Source organism: Salvelinus fontinalis, unplaced genomic scaffold (genome assembly GCF_029448725.1).
Source record: "Salvelinus fontinalis isolate EN_2023a unplaced genomic scaffold, ASM2944872v1 scaffold_0213, whole genome shotgun sequence".
Lineage (NCBI taxonomy): Eukaryota > Metazoa > Chordata > Actinopteri > Salmoniformes > Salmonidae > Salvelinus > Salvelinus fontinalis.
In genome coordinates, this window is record NW_026600422.1 from 181426 (window position 1) to 194820 (window position 13395).

The 13395-nt window shown below is 51.5% G+C and overlaps 1 protein-coding gene across 4 annotated transcripts in view; it reads left to right on the forward strand.

Moving 5' to 3' along the window:
• The window catches only part of ncapg (non-SMC condensin I complex, subunit G), an 83726-nt gene that overhangs the window by 3750 nt on the left and 66581 nt on the right, over nt 1-13395 (forward strand). For all 4 annotated transcript variants that reach the window (XM_055912785.1, XM_055912784.1, XM_055912786.1 and 1 more), the window contains exon 4: nt 10837-11065. In XM_055912785.1, the coding sequence (XP_055768760.1) occupies nt 10837-11065 (229 nt within the window). The remainder of the gene's footprint in view (nt 1-10836; nt 11066-13395) is intronic.

Consider the following 13395-nt stretch of genomic DNA (forward strand, 5'->3'; position numbering starts at 1 on the left):
GCTGGTTCAGTGTGACAGGGTCTAGGTCTGCTGGTTCAGTACCACTACGTCTTGGCTGGTTCAGTGTGACAGTGTCTAGGTCTGCTGGTTCAGTGTGACAGTGTCTAGGTCTGCTGGTTCAGTGAGACAGTGTCTAGGTCTGCTGGTTCAGTGAGACAGGGTCTAGGTCTGCTGGTTCAGTGAGACAGGGTCTAGGTCTGCTGGTTCAGTGAGACAGTGTCTAGGTCTGCTGGTTCAGTGTGACAGTGTCTAGGTCTGCTGGTTCAGTGTGACAGGGTCTAGGTCTGCTGGTTCAGTACCAGTACGTCTTGGCTGGTTCAGTGTGACAGTGTCTAGGTCTGCTGGTTCAGTGTGACAGTGTCTAGGTCTGCTGGTTCAGTGAGACAGTGTCTAGGTCTGCTGGTTCAGTGAGACAGGGTCTAGGTCTGCTGGTTCAGTACCACTACGTCTTGGCTGGTTCAGTGTGACAGTGTCTAGGTCTGCTGGTTCAGTGTGACAGGGTCTAGGTCTGCTGGTTCAGTACCACTACGTCTTGGCTGGTTCAGTGTGACAGTGTCTAGGTCTGCTGGTTCAGTGTGACAGGGTCTAGGTCTGCTGGTTCAGTACCACTACGTCTTGGCTGGTTCAGTGAGACAGTGTCTAGGTCTGCTGGTTCAGTGTAACAGGGTCTAGGTCTGCTGATTCAGTACCAGTACGTCTTGGCTAGTTCAGTGTAACAGGGTCTAGGTCTGCTGGTTCAGTACCACTACGTCTTGACTGGTTCAGTGTAACAGGGTCTAGGTCTGCTGGTTCAGTACCACTACGTCTTGACTGGTTCAGTGTAACAGGGGCTAGGTCTGCTGGTTCAGTGAGACAGGGTCTAGGTCTGCTGGTTCAGTAGCACTACGTCTTGGCTGGTTCAGTGAGACAGGGTCTAGGTCTGCTGGTTCAGTACCACTACGTCTTGGCTAGTTCAGTGTAACAGGGTCTAGGTCTGCTGGTTCAGTGAGACAGGGTCTAGGTCTGCTGGTTCAGTACCACTATGTCTTGGCTGGTTCAGTGAGACAGGGTCTAGGTCTGCTGATTCAGTACCACTACGTCTTGGCTGGTTCAGTGAGACAGGGTCTAGGTCTGCTGGTTCAGTACCACTACGTCTTGGCTGGTTCAGTGAGACAGGGTCTAGGTCTGCTGATTCAGTACCACTACGTCTTGGCTCCTTGTTCAGTGTGACCGGGTCTAGGTCTGCTGATTCAGTACCACTACGTCTTGGCTCCTCGTTCAGTGAGACAGGGTCTAGGTCTGCTGATTCAGTACCACTACGTCTTGGCTGGTTCAGTGTGACAGGGTCTAGGTCTGCTGGTTCAGTACCATTACGTCTTGGCTGGTTCAGTGTGACAGGGTCTAGGTCTGCTGGTTCAGTACCACTACGTCTTGGCTGGTTCAGTGAGACAGGGTCTAGGTCTGCTGATTCAGTACCACTACGTCTTGGCTGGTTCAGTGAGACAGGGTCTAGGTCTGCTGATTCAGTACCACTACGTCTTGGCTGGTTCAGTGTAACAGGGTCTAGGTCTGCTGATTCAGTACCACTACGTCTTGGCTCCTCGTTCAGTGAGACAGGGTCTAGGTCTGCTGATTCAGTACCACTACGTCTTGGCTGGTTCAGTGTAACTGGGTCTAGGTCTGCTGATTCAGTACCACTACGTCTTGGCTGGTTCAGTGTAACAGGGTCTAGGTCTGCTGATTCAGTACCACTACGTCTTGGCTGGTTCATTGAGACAGGGTCTAGGTCTGCTGATTCAGTACCACTACGTCTTGGCTCCTCGTTCAGTGAGACAGGGTCTAGGTCTGCTGGTTCAGTACCACTACGTCTTGGCTGGTTCAGTGAGACAGGGTCTAGGTCTGCTGATTCAGTACCACTACGTCTTGGCTGGTTCAGTGAGACAGGGTCTAGGTCTGCTGATTCAGTACCACTACGTCTTGGCTGGTTCAGTGAGACAGGGTCTAGGTCTGCTGATTCAGTACCACTACGTCTTGGCTGGTTCAGTGAGACAGGGTCTAGGTCTGCTGATTCAGTACCACTACGTCTTGGCTGGTTCAGTACCACTACCTCTTGGCTGGTTCAGTACCACTACGTCTGCTGGTTCAGTACCACTACGTCTTGGCTGGTTCAGTGTAACAGGGTCTAGGTCTGCTGGTTCAGTACCACTACGTCTTGGCTGGTTCAGTGTGACAGGGTCTAGGTCTGCTGATTCAGTACCACTACGTCTTGGCTCCTCGTTCAGTGAGACAGGGTCTAGGTCTGCTGATTCAGTACCACTACGTCTTGGCTCCTCGTTCAGTGAGACAGGGTCTAGGTCTGCTGATTCAGTACCACTACGTCTTGGCTGGTTCAGTGTGACAGGGTCTAGGTCTGCTGATTCAGTACCACAACGTCTTGGCTCCTCGTTCAGTGAGACAGGGTCTAGGTCTGCTGGTTCAGTACCACTACGTCTTGGCTGGTTCAGTGAGACAGGGTCTAGGTCTGCTGATTCAGTACCACTACGTCTTGGCTGGTTCAGTGAGACAGGGTCTAGGTCTGCTGGTTCAGTACCACTACGTCTTGGCTGGTTCAGTGTGACAGGGTCTAGGTCTGCTGATTCAGTACCACTACGTCTTGGCTGGTTCAGTGTAACAGGGTCTAGGTCTGCTGATTCAGTACCACTACGTCTTGGCTGGTTCAGTGTAACAGGGTCTACGTCTTGGCTGGTTCAGTACCACTACGTCTTGGCTGGTTCAGTACCACTAACTCTTGGCTAGTTCAGTACCACTACCTCTTGGCTGGTTCAGTACCACTAGGTCTGCTGGTTCAGTACCACTACGTCTTGGCTGGTTCAGTGTAACAGGGTCTAGGTCTGCTGATTCAGTAGCACTACGTCTTGGCTGGTTCAGTGAGACAGGGTCTAGGTCTGCTGATTCAGTACCACTACGTCTTGGCTGGTTCAGTGTAACAGGGTCTAGGTCTGCTGATTCAGTACCACTACGTCTTGGCTGGTTCAGTGAGACAGGGTCTAGGTCTGCTGATTCAGTACCACTACGTCTTGGCTCCTCGTTCAGTGAGACAGGGTCTAGGTCTGCTGATTCAGTACCACTACGTCTTGGCTGGTTCAGTGAGACAGGGTCTAGGTCTGCTGGTTCAGTACCACTACGTCTTGGCTGGTTCAGTGAGACAGGGTCTAGGTCTGCTGATTCAGTACCACTACGTCTTGGCTGGTTCAGTGAGACAGGGTCTAGGTCTGCTGATTCAGTACCACTACGTCTTGGCTGGTTCAGTGAGACAGGGTCTAGGTCTGCTGATTCAGTACCACTACGTCTTGGCTGGTTCAGTGAGACAGGGTCTAGGTCTGCTGGTTCAGTACCACTACGTCTTGGCTGGTTCAGTGAGACAGGGTCTAGGTCTGCTGATTCAGTACCACTACGTCTTGGCTCCTCGTTCAGTGAGACAGGGTCTAGGTCTGCTGATTCAGTACCACTACGTCTTGGCTGGTTCAGTGTGACAGGGTCTAGGTCTGCTGATTCAGTACCACTACATCTTGGCTGGTTCAGTGAGACAGGGTCTAGGTCTGCTGATTCAGTACCACTACGTCTTGGCTCCTCGTTCAGTGAGACAGGGTCTAGGTCTGCTGATTCAGTACCACTACGTCTTGGCTGGTTCAGTGTGACAGGGTCTAGGTCTGCTGGTTCAGTACCACTACGTCTTGGCTGGTTCAGTGTAACAGGGTCTAGGTCTGCTGATTCAGTACCACTACATCTTGGCTGGTTCAGTGAGACAGGGTCTAGGTCTGCTGATTCAGTACCACTACGTCTTGGCTCCTCGTTCAGTGTGACAGGGTCTAGGTCTGCTGATTCAGTACCACTACGTCTTGGCTGGTTCAGTGAGACAGGGTCTAGGTCTGCTGATTCAGTACCACTACGTCTTGGCTCCTCGTTCAGTGAGACAGGGTCTAGGTCTGCTGATTCAGTACCACTACGTCTTGGCTCCTCGTTCAGTGAGACAGGGTCTAGGTCTGCTGATTCAGTACCACTACGTCTTGGCTCCTCGTTCAGTGAGACAGGGTCTAGGTCTGCTGATTCAGTACCACTACGTCTTGGCTCGTTCAGTGAGACAGGGTCTAGGTCTGCTGATTCAGTACCATTACGTCTTGGCTGGTTCAGTGAGACAGGGTCTAGGTCTGCTGGTTCAGTACCACTACGTCTTGGCTGGTTCAGTGAGACAGGGTCTAGGTCTGCTGATTCAGTACCACTACGTCTTGGCTGGTTCAGTGAGACAGGGTCTAGGTCTGCTGATTCAGTACCACTACGTCTTGGCTGGTTCAGTGAGACAGGGTCTAGGTCTGCTGGTTCAGTACCACTACGTCTTGGCTGGTTCAGTGAGACAGGGTCTAGGTCTGCTGATTCAGTACCACTACGACTTGGCTCCTTGTTCAGTGTGACCGGGTCTAGGTCTGCTGATTCAGTACCACTACGTCTTGGCTCCTCGTTCAGTGAGACAGGGTCTAGGTCTGCTGATTCAGTACCACTACGTCTTGGCTGGTTCAGTGTGACAGGGTCTAGGTCTGCTGATTCAGTACCACTACGTCTTGGCTGGTTCAGTGTGACAGGGTCTAGGTCTGCTGATTCAGTACCACTACGTCTTGGCTGGTTCAGTGTAACAGGGTCTAGGTCTGCTGATTCAGTACCACTACGTCTTGGCTCCTCGTTCAGTGAGACAGGGTCTAGGTCTGCTGATTCAGTACCACTATGTCTTGGCTGGTTCAGTGTAACAGGGTCTAGGTCTGCTGATTCGGTACCACTACGTATTGGCTGGTTCAGTGAGACAGGGTCTAGGTCTGCTGGTTCAGTACCACTATGTCTTGGCTGGTTCAGTGAGACAGGGTCTAGGTCTGCTGATTCAGTACCACTACGTCTTGGCTGGTTCAGTGAGACAGTGTCTAGGTCTGCTGATTCAGTACCACTACGTCTTGGCTCCTCGTTCAGTGAGACAGGGTCTAGGTCTGCTGATTCAGTACCACTACGTCTTGGCTGGTTCAGTGTGACAGGGTCTAGGTCTGCTGATTCAGTACCATTACGTCTTGGCTGGTTCAGTGTAACAGGGTCTAGGTCTGCTGGTTCAGTACCACTACGTCTTGGCTGGTTCAGTGAGACAGGGTCTAGGTCTGCTGATTCAGTACCACTACGTCTTGGCTGGTTCAGTGAGACAGGGTCTAGGTCTGCTGATTCAGTACCACTACGTCTTGGCTGGTTCAGTACCACTACGTCTTGGCTGGTTCAGTACCACTACCTCTTGGCTGGTTCAGTACCACTACCTCTTGGCTGGTTCAGTACCACTACCTCTTGGCTGGTTCAGTACCACTAGGTCTGCTGGTTCAGTACCACTACGTCTTGGCTGGTTCAGTGAGACAGGGTCTAGGTCTGCTGATTCAGTACCACTACGTCTTGGCTGGTTCAGTGTAACAGGGTCTAGGTCTGCTGGTTCAGTACCACTACGTCTTGGCTGGTTCAGTGAGACAGGGTCTAGGTCTGCTGATTCAGTACCACTACGTCTTGGCTGGTTCAGTGAGACAGGGTCTAGGTCTGCTGATTCAGTACCACTACGTCTTGGCTGGTTCAGTGAGACAGGGTCTAGGTCTGCTGGTTCAGTACCACTACGTCTTGGCTGGTTCAGTGAGACAGGGTCTAGGTCTGCTGGTTCAGTACCACTACGTCTTGGCTGGTTCAGTGAGACAGGGTCTAGGTCTGCTGATTCAGTACCACTACGTCTTGGCTGGTTCAGTGAGACAGGGTCTAGGTCTGCTGATTCAGTACCACTACGTCTTGGCTGGTTCAGTGTGACAGGGTCTAGGTCTGCTGATTCAGTACCACTACGTCTTGGCTGGTTCAGTGTAACAGGGTCTAGGTCTGCTGATTCAGTACCACTACGTCTTGGCTGGTTCAGTGTAACAGGGTCTAGGTCTGCTGATTCAGTACCACTACGTCTTGGCTGGTTCAGTACCACTAACTCTTGGCTAGTTCAGTACCACTACCTCTTGGCTGGTTCAGTACCACTAGGTCTGCTGGTTCAGTACCACTACGTCTTGGCTGGTTCAGTGTAACAGGGTCTAGGTCTGCTGATTCAGTACCACTACGTCTTGGCTGGTTCAGTGAGACAGGGTCTAGGTCTGCTGATTCAGTACCACTACGTCTTGGCTCCTCGTTCAGTGAGACAGGGTCTAGGTCTGCTGATTCAGTACCACTACGTCTTGGCTGGTTCAGTGAGACAGGGTCTAGGTCTGCTGGTTCAGTACCACTACGTCTTGGCTGGTTCAGTGAGACAGGGTCTAGGTCTGCTGATTCAGTACCACTACGTCTTGGCTGGTTCAGTGAGACAGGGTCTAGGTCTGCTGGTTCAGTACCACTACGTCTTGGCTGGTTCAGTGAGACAGGGTCTAGGTCTGCTGATTCAGTACCACTACGTCTTGGCTCCTTGTTCAGTGTGACCGGGTCTAGGTCTGCTGATTCAGTACCACTACGTCTTGGCTCCTCGTTCAGTGAGACAGGGTCTAGGTCTGCTGATTCAGTACCACTACGTCTTGGCTGGTTCAGTGTGACAGGGTCTAGGTCTGCTGATTCAGTACCATTACGTCTTGGCTGGTTCAGTGTGACAGGGTCTAGGTCTGCTGGTTCAGTACCACTACGTCTTGGCTGGTTCAGTGTAACAGGGTCTAGGTCTGCTGGTTCAGTACCACTATGTCTTGGCTGGTTCAGTGTGACAGGGTCTAGGTCTGCTGGTTCAGTACCACTACGTCTTGGCTGGTTCAGTGAGACAGGGTCTAGGTCTGCTGATTCAGTAGCACTACGTCTTGGCTGGTTCAGTGAGACAGGGTCTAGGTCTGCTGATTCAGTACCACTACGTCTTGGCTGGTTCAGTGTAACAGGGTCTAGGTCTGCTGACTCAGTACCACTACATCTTGGCTGGTTCAGTGAGACAGGGTCTAGGTCTGCTGATTCAGTACCACTACGTCTTGGCTCCTCGTTCAGTGTGACAGGGTCTAGGTCTGCTGATTCAGTACCACTACGTCTTGGCTGGTTCAGTGAGACAGGGTCTAGGTCTGCTGATTCAGTACCACTACGTCTTGGCTCCTCGTTCAGTGAGACAGGGTCTAGGTCTGCTGATTCAGTACCACTACGTCTTGGCTCCTCGTTCAGTGAGACAGGGTCTAGGTCTGCTGATTCAGTACCACTACGTCTTGGCTCCTCGTTCAGTGAGACAGGGTCTAGGTCTGCTGATTCAGTACCACTACGTCTTGGCTGGTTCAGTGAGACAGGGTCTAGGTCTGCTGATTCAGTACCACTACGTCTTGGCTGGTTCAGTGAGACAGGGTCTAGGTCTGCTGGTTCAGTACCACTACGTCTTGGCTGGTTCAGTGAGACAGGGTCTAGGTCTGCTGATTCAGTACCACTACGTCTTGGCTGGTTCAGTGAGACAGGGTCTAGGTCTGCTGATTCAGTACCACTACGTCTTGGCTGGTTCAGTGAGACAGGGTCTAGGTCTGCTGGTTCAGTACCACTACGTCTTGGCTGGTTCAGTGAGACAGGGTCTAGGTCTGCTGATTCAGTACCACTACGACTTGGCTCCTTGTTCAGTGTGACCGGGTCTAGGTCTGCTGATTCAGTACCACTACGTCTTGGCTCCTCGTTCAGTGAGACAGGGTCTAGGTCTGCTGATTCAGTACCACTACGTCTTGGCTGGTTCAGTGTGACAGGGTCTAGGTCTGCTGATTCAGTACCACCACGTCTTGGCTGGTTCAGTGTGACAGGGTCTAGGTCTGCTGATTCAGTACCACTACGTCTTGGCTGGTTCAGTGTGACAGGGTCTAGGTCTGCTGGTTCAGTACCACTACGTCTTGGCTGGTTCAGTGAGACAGGGTCTAGGTCTGCTGATTCAGTACCACTACGTCTTGGCTGGTTCAGTGAGACAGGGTCTAGGTCTGCTGATTCAGTACCACTACGTCTTGGCTGGTTCAGTGTAACAGGGTCTAGGTCTGCTGATTCAGTACCACTACGTCTTGGCTGGTTCAGTGTAACAGGGTCTAGGTCTGCTGATTCAGTACCACTACGTCTTGGCTGGTTCAGTGTAACAGGGTCTAGGTCTGCTGATTCAGTACCACTACGTCTTGGCTGGTTCAGTGAGACAGGGTCTAGGTCTGCTGATTCAGTACCACTACGTCTTGGCTCCTCGTTCAGTGAGACAGGGTCTAGGTCTGCTGATTCAGTACCACTATGTCTTGGCTGGTTCAGTGTAACAGGGTCTAGGTCTGCTGATTCGGTACCACTACGTATTGGCTGGTTCAGTGAGACAGGGTCTAGGTCTGCTGGTTCAGTACCACTATGTCTTGGCTGGTTCAGTGAGACAGGGTCTAGGTCTGCTGATTCAGTACCACTACGTCTTGGCTGGTTCAGTGAGACAGGGTCTAGGTCTGCTGATTCAGTACCACTACGTCTTGGCTCCTCGTTCAGTGAGACAGGGTCTAGGTCTGCTGATTCAGTACCACTACGTCTTGGCTGGTTCAGTGTGACAGGGTCTAGGTCTGCTGATTCAGTACCATTACGTCTTGGCTGGTTCAGTGTAACAGGGTCTAGGTCTGCTGGTTCAGTACCACTACGTCTTGGCTGGTTCAGTGAGACAAGGTCTAGGTCTGCTGATTCAGTACCACTACGTCTTGGCTGGTTCAGTGAGACAGGGTCTAGGTCTGCTGGTTCAGTACCACTACGTCTTGGCTCCTCGTTCAGTGAGACAGGGTCTAGGTCTGCTGATTCAGTACCTCTATGTCTTGGCTGGTTCAGTGAGACAGGGTCTAGGTCTGCTGGTTCAGTACCACTACGTCTTGGCTGGTTCAGTGAGACAGGGTCTAGGTCTGCTGATTCAGTACCACTACGTCTTGGCTGGTTCAGTGTAACAGGGTCTAGGTCTGCTGATTCAGTACCACTACGTCTTGGCTGGTTCAGTGAGACAGGGTCTAGGTCTGCTGATTCAGTACCACTACGTCTTGGCTGGTTCAGTGAGACAGGGTCTAGGTCTGCTGGTTCAGTGTAACAGGGTCTAGGTCTGCTGGTTCAGTGTAACAGGGTCTAGGTCTGCTGGTTCAATACCACTACGTCTTGGCTCCTCGTTCAGTGTAACAGGGTCTAGGTCTGCTGGTTCAGTACCACTACGTCTTGGCTGGTTCAGTGAGACAGGGTCTAGGTCTGCTGGTTCAGTACCACTATGTCTTGGCTGGTTCAGTGAGACAGGGTCTAGGTCTGCTGATTCAGTACCACTACGTCTTTGCTGGTTCAGTGAGACAGGGTCTAGGTCTGCTGATTCAGTACCACTACGACTTGGCTGGTTCAGTGTGACAGGGTCTAGGTCTGCTGGTTCAGTACCACTACGTCTTGGCTGGTTCAGTGTAACAGGGTCTAGGGCTGCTGATTCAGTAGCACTACGTCTTGGCTGGTTCAGTGTAACAGGGTCTAGGTCTGCTGATTCAGTGTAACAGGGTCTAGGTCTGCTGGTTCAGTGTGACAGGGTCTAGGTCTGCTGGTTCAGTGTGACGGTGTCTAGGTCTGCTGGTTCAGTGTGACGGTGTCTAGGTCTGCTGGTTCAGTGTGACGGTGTCTAGGTCTGCTGGTTCAGTGTGACAGTGTCTAGGTCTGCTGGTTCAGTGTGACAGTGTCTAGGTCTGCTGGTTCAGTGTGACAGTGTCTAGGTCTGCTGGTTCAGTGTGACAGTGTCTAGGTCTGCTGGTTCAGTGTGACAGTGTCTAGGTCTGCTGGTTCAGTGTGACAGTGTCTAGGTCTGCTGGTTCAGTGTGACAGTGTCTAGGTCTGCTGGTTCAGTGTGACAGTGTCTAGGTCTGCTGGTTCAGTGTGACAGTGTCTAGGTCTGCTGGTTCAGTGTGACAGTGTCTAGGTCTGCTGGTTCAGTGAGACAGTGTCTAGGTCTGCTGGTTCAGTGTGACAGGGTCTAGGTCTGCTGGTTCAGTGTGACAGGGTCTAGGTCTGCTGGTTCAGTGTGACAGGGTCTAGGTCTGCTGGTTCAGTGTGACAGGGTCTAGGCCTGCTGGTTCAGTGTGACAGGGTCTAGGCCTGCTGGTTCAGTGTGACAGGGTCTAGGTCTGCTGGTTCAGTGTGACAGGGTCTAGGTCTGCTAGTTCAGTGTGACAGTGTCTAGGTCTGCTGGTTCAGTGTGACAGTGTCTAGGTCTGCTGGTTCAGTGTGACAGGGTCTAGGTCTGCTGGTTCAGTGTGACAGTGTCTAGGTCTGCTAGTTCAGTGTAACAGGGTCTAGGTCTGCTGGTTCAGTGTGACAGGGTCTAGGTCTGCTGGTTCAGTGAGACAGGGTCTAGGTCTGCTGGTTCAGTGAGACAGGGTCTAGGTCTGCTGGTTCAGTGTGACAGTGTCTAGGTCTGCTGGTTCAGTGTGACAGGGTCTAGGTCTGCTGGTTCAGTGTGACAGTGTCTAGGTCTGCTGGTTCAGTGTGACAGGGTCTAGGTCTGCTGGTTCAGTGAGACAGGGTCTAGGTCTGCTGGTTCAGTAGCACTACGTGTGGTCGTAGGATCCGACAAAGCTCTGGAAGTGTGTCAGATTTGTTTTGCTTTGATCTGATATAAATACAGGTTCTTAAAGGACCATGAAGTCCTGTACGTGTAGTATTGTTTTAGTCTGGTGATACTGGTGTCATGACAACACTACTCTGATGGTACCCCTGGACTGATCAGGACATCTACAACGCCAGTAGTCAAGGTCTTGATGCTACTTCTCTGCTGCTAACCCAAGTGTGTCCCCCCCCCCCCCCCCCCTCCAGTCCCACAAGGCCAACAGCCACGCGGTGAGGTTCCGGGTGTGTCAGCTGATCAACAAGTTGCTAGGCAGCATGGCGGAGAACGCCCAGATCGATGATGACCTGTTTGACGGTATCCACCAGGCCATGTTGGTCCGAGTCACAGACAAGTTCCCCAACGTCAGGATCCAAGCCTCTCTGGCCATGGCTCGACTACAGGAACCGCAGAACCACCAATGTCCCACTGTTAATGGTACTGGTACTACTACAACACACTGGGTCCAGACCTCTCTGGTCACGACTAGACTACAGAACCACCACTGTTAATGGTACTGGTACTACTACAACACACTGTCTGGGTCCAGACCTCTCTGGTCACGACTAGACTACAGAACCACCACTGTTAATGGTACTGGTACTACTACAACACACTGGGTCCAGACCTCTCTGGTCACGACTAGACTACAGAACCACCACTGTTAATGGTACTGGTACTACTACAACACACTGGGTCCAGACCTCTCTGGTCACGACTAGACTACAGAACCACCACTGTTAATGGTACTGGTACTACTACAACACACTGGGTCCAGACCTCTCTGGTCACGACTAGACTACAGAACCACCACTGTTAATGGTACTGGTACTACTACAACACACTGGGTCCAGACCTCTCTGGTCACGACTAGACTACAGAACCACCACTGTTAATGGTACTGGTACTACTACAACACACTGGGTCCAGACCTCTCTGGTCACGACTAGACTACAGAACCACCACTGTTAATGGTACTGGTACTACTACAACACACTGGGTCCAGACCTCTCTGGTCACGACTAGACTACAGAACCACCACTGTTAATGGTACTGGTACTACTACAACACACTGGGTCCAGACCTCTCTGGTCACGACTAGACTACAGAACCACCACTGTTAATGGTACTGGTACTACTACAACACACTGGGTCCAGACCTCTCTGGTCACGACTAGACTACAGAACCACCACTGTTAATGGTACCGGTACTACTACAACACACTGGGTCCAGACCTCTCTGGTCACGACTAGACTACAGAACCACCACTGTTAATGGTACTGGTACTACTACAACACACTGGGTCCAGACCTCTCTGGTCACGACTAGACTACAGAACCACCACTGTTAATGGTACTGGTACTACTACAACACACTGGGTCCAGACCTCTCTGGTCACGACTAGACTACAGAACCACCACTGTTAATGGTACTGGTACTACTACAACACACTGGGTCCAGACCTCTCTGGTCACGACTAGACTACAGAACCACCACTGTTAATGGTACTGGTACTACTACAACACACTGGGTCCAGACCTCTCTGGTCACGACTAGACTACAGAACCACCACTGTTAATGGTACTGGTACTACTACAACACACTGGGTCCAGACCTCTCTGGTCACGACTAGACTACAGAACCACCACTGTTAATGGTACTGGTACTACTACAACACACTGGGTCCAGACCTCTCTGGTCACGACTAGACTACAGAACCACCACTGTTAATGGTACCGGTACTACTACAAACACATTGTCTGGGTCCAGACCTCTTTGGTCACGACTAGACTACAGAACCACCACTGTTAATGGTACTGGTACTACTACAACACACTGGGTCCAGACCTCTCTGGTCACGACTAGACTACAGAACCACCACTGTTAATGGTACCGGTACTACTACAACACACTGGGTCCAGACCTCTCTGGTCACGACTAGACTACAGAACCACCACTGTTAATGGTACTGGTACTACTACAACACACTGGGTCCAGACCTCTCTGGTCACGACTAGACTACAGAACCACCACTGTTAATGGTACCGATACTACTACAACACACTGGGTCCAGACCTCTCTGGTCACGACTAGACTACAGAACCACCACTGTTAATGGTACCGGTACTACTACAACACACTGGGTCCAGACCTCTCTGGTCACGACTAGACTACAGAACCACCACTGTTAATGGTACTGGTACTACTACAACACACTGGGTCCAGACCTCTCTGGTCACGACTAGACTACAGAACCACCACTGTTAATGGTACCGGTACTACTACAACACACTGGGTCCAGACCTCTCTGGTCACGACTAGACTACAGAACCACCACTGTTAATGGTACCGGTACTACTACAACACACTGGGTCCAGACCTCTCTGGTCACGACTAGACTACAGAACCACCACTGTTAATGGTACCGGTACTACTACAACACACTGGGTCCAGACCTCTCTGGTCACGACTAGACTACAGAACCACCACTGTTAATGGTACTGGTACTACTACAACACACTGTCTGGGTCCAGACCTCTCTGGTCACGACTAGACTACAGAACCACCACTGTTAATGGTACTGGTACTACTACAACACACTGGGTCCAGACCTCTCTGGTCACGACTAGACTACAGAACCACCACTGTTAATGGTACCGGTACTACTACAACACACTGGGTCCAGACCTCTCTGGTCACGACTAGACTACAGAACCACCACTGTTAATGGTACTGGTACTACTACAACACACTGGGTCCAGACCTC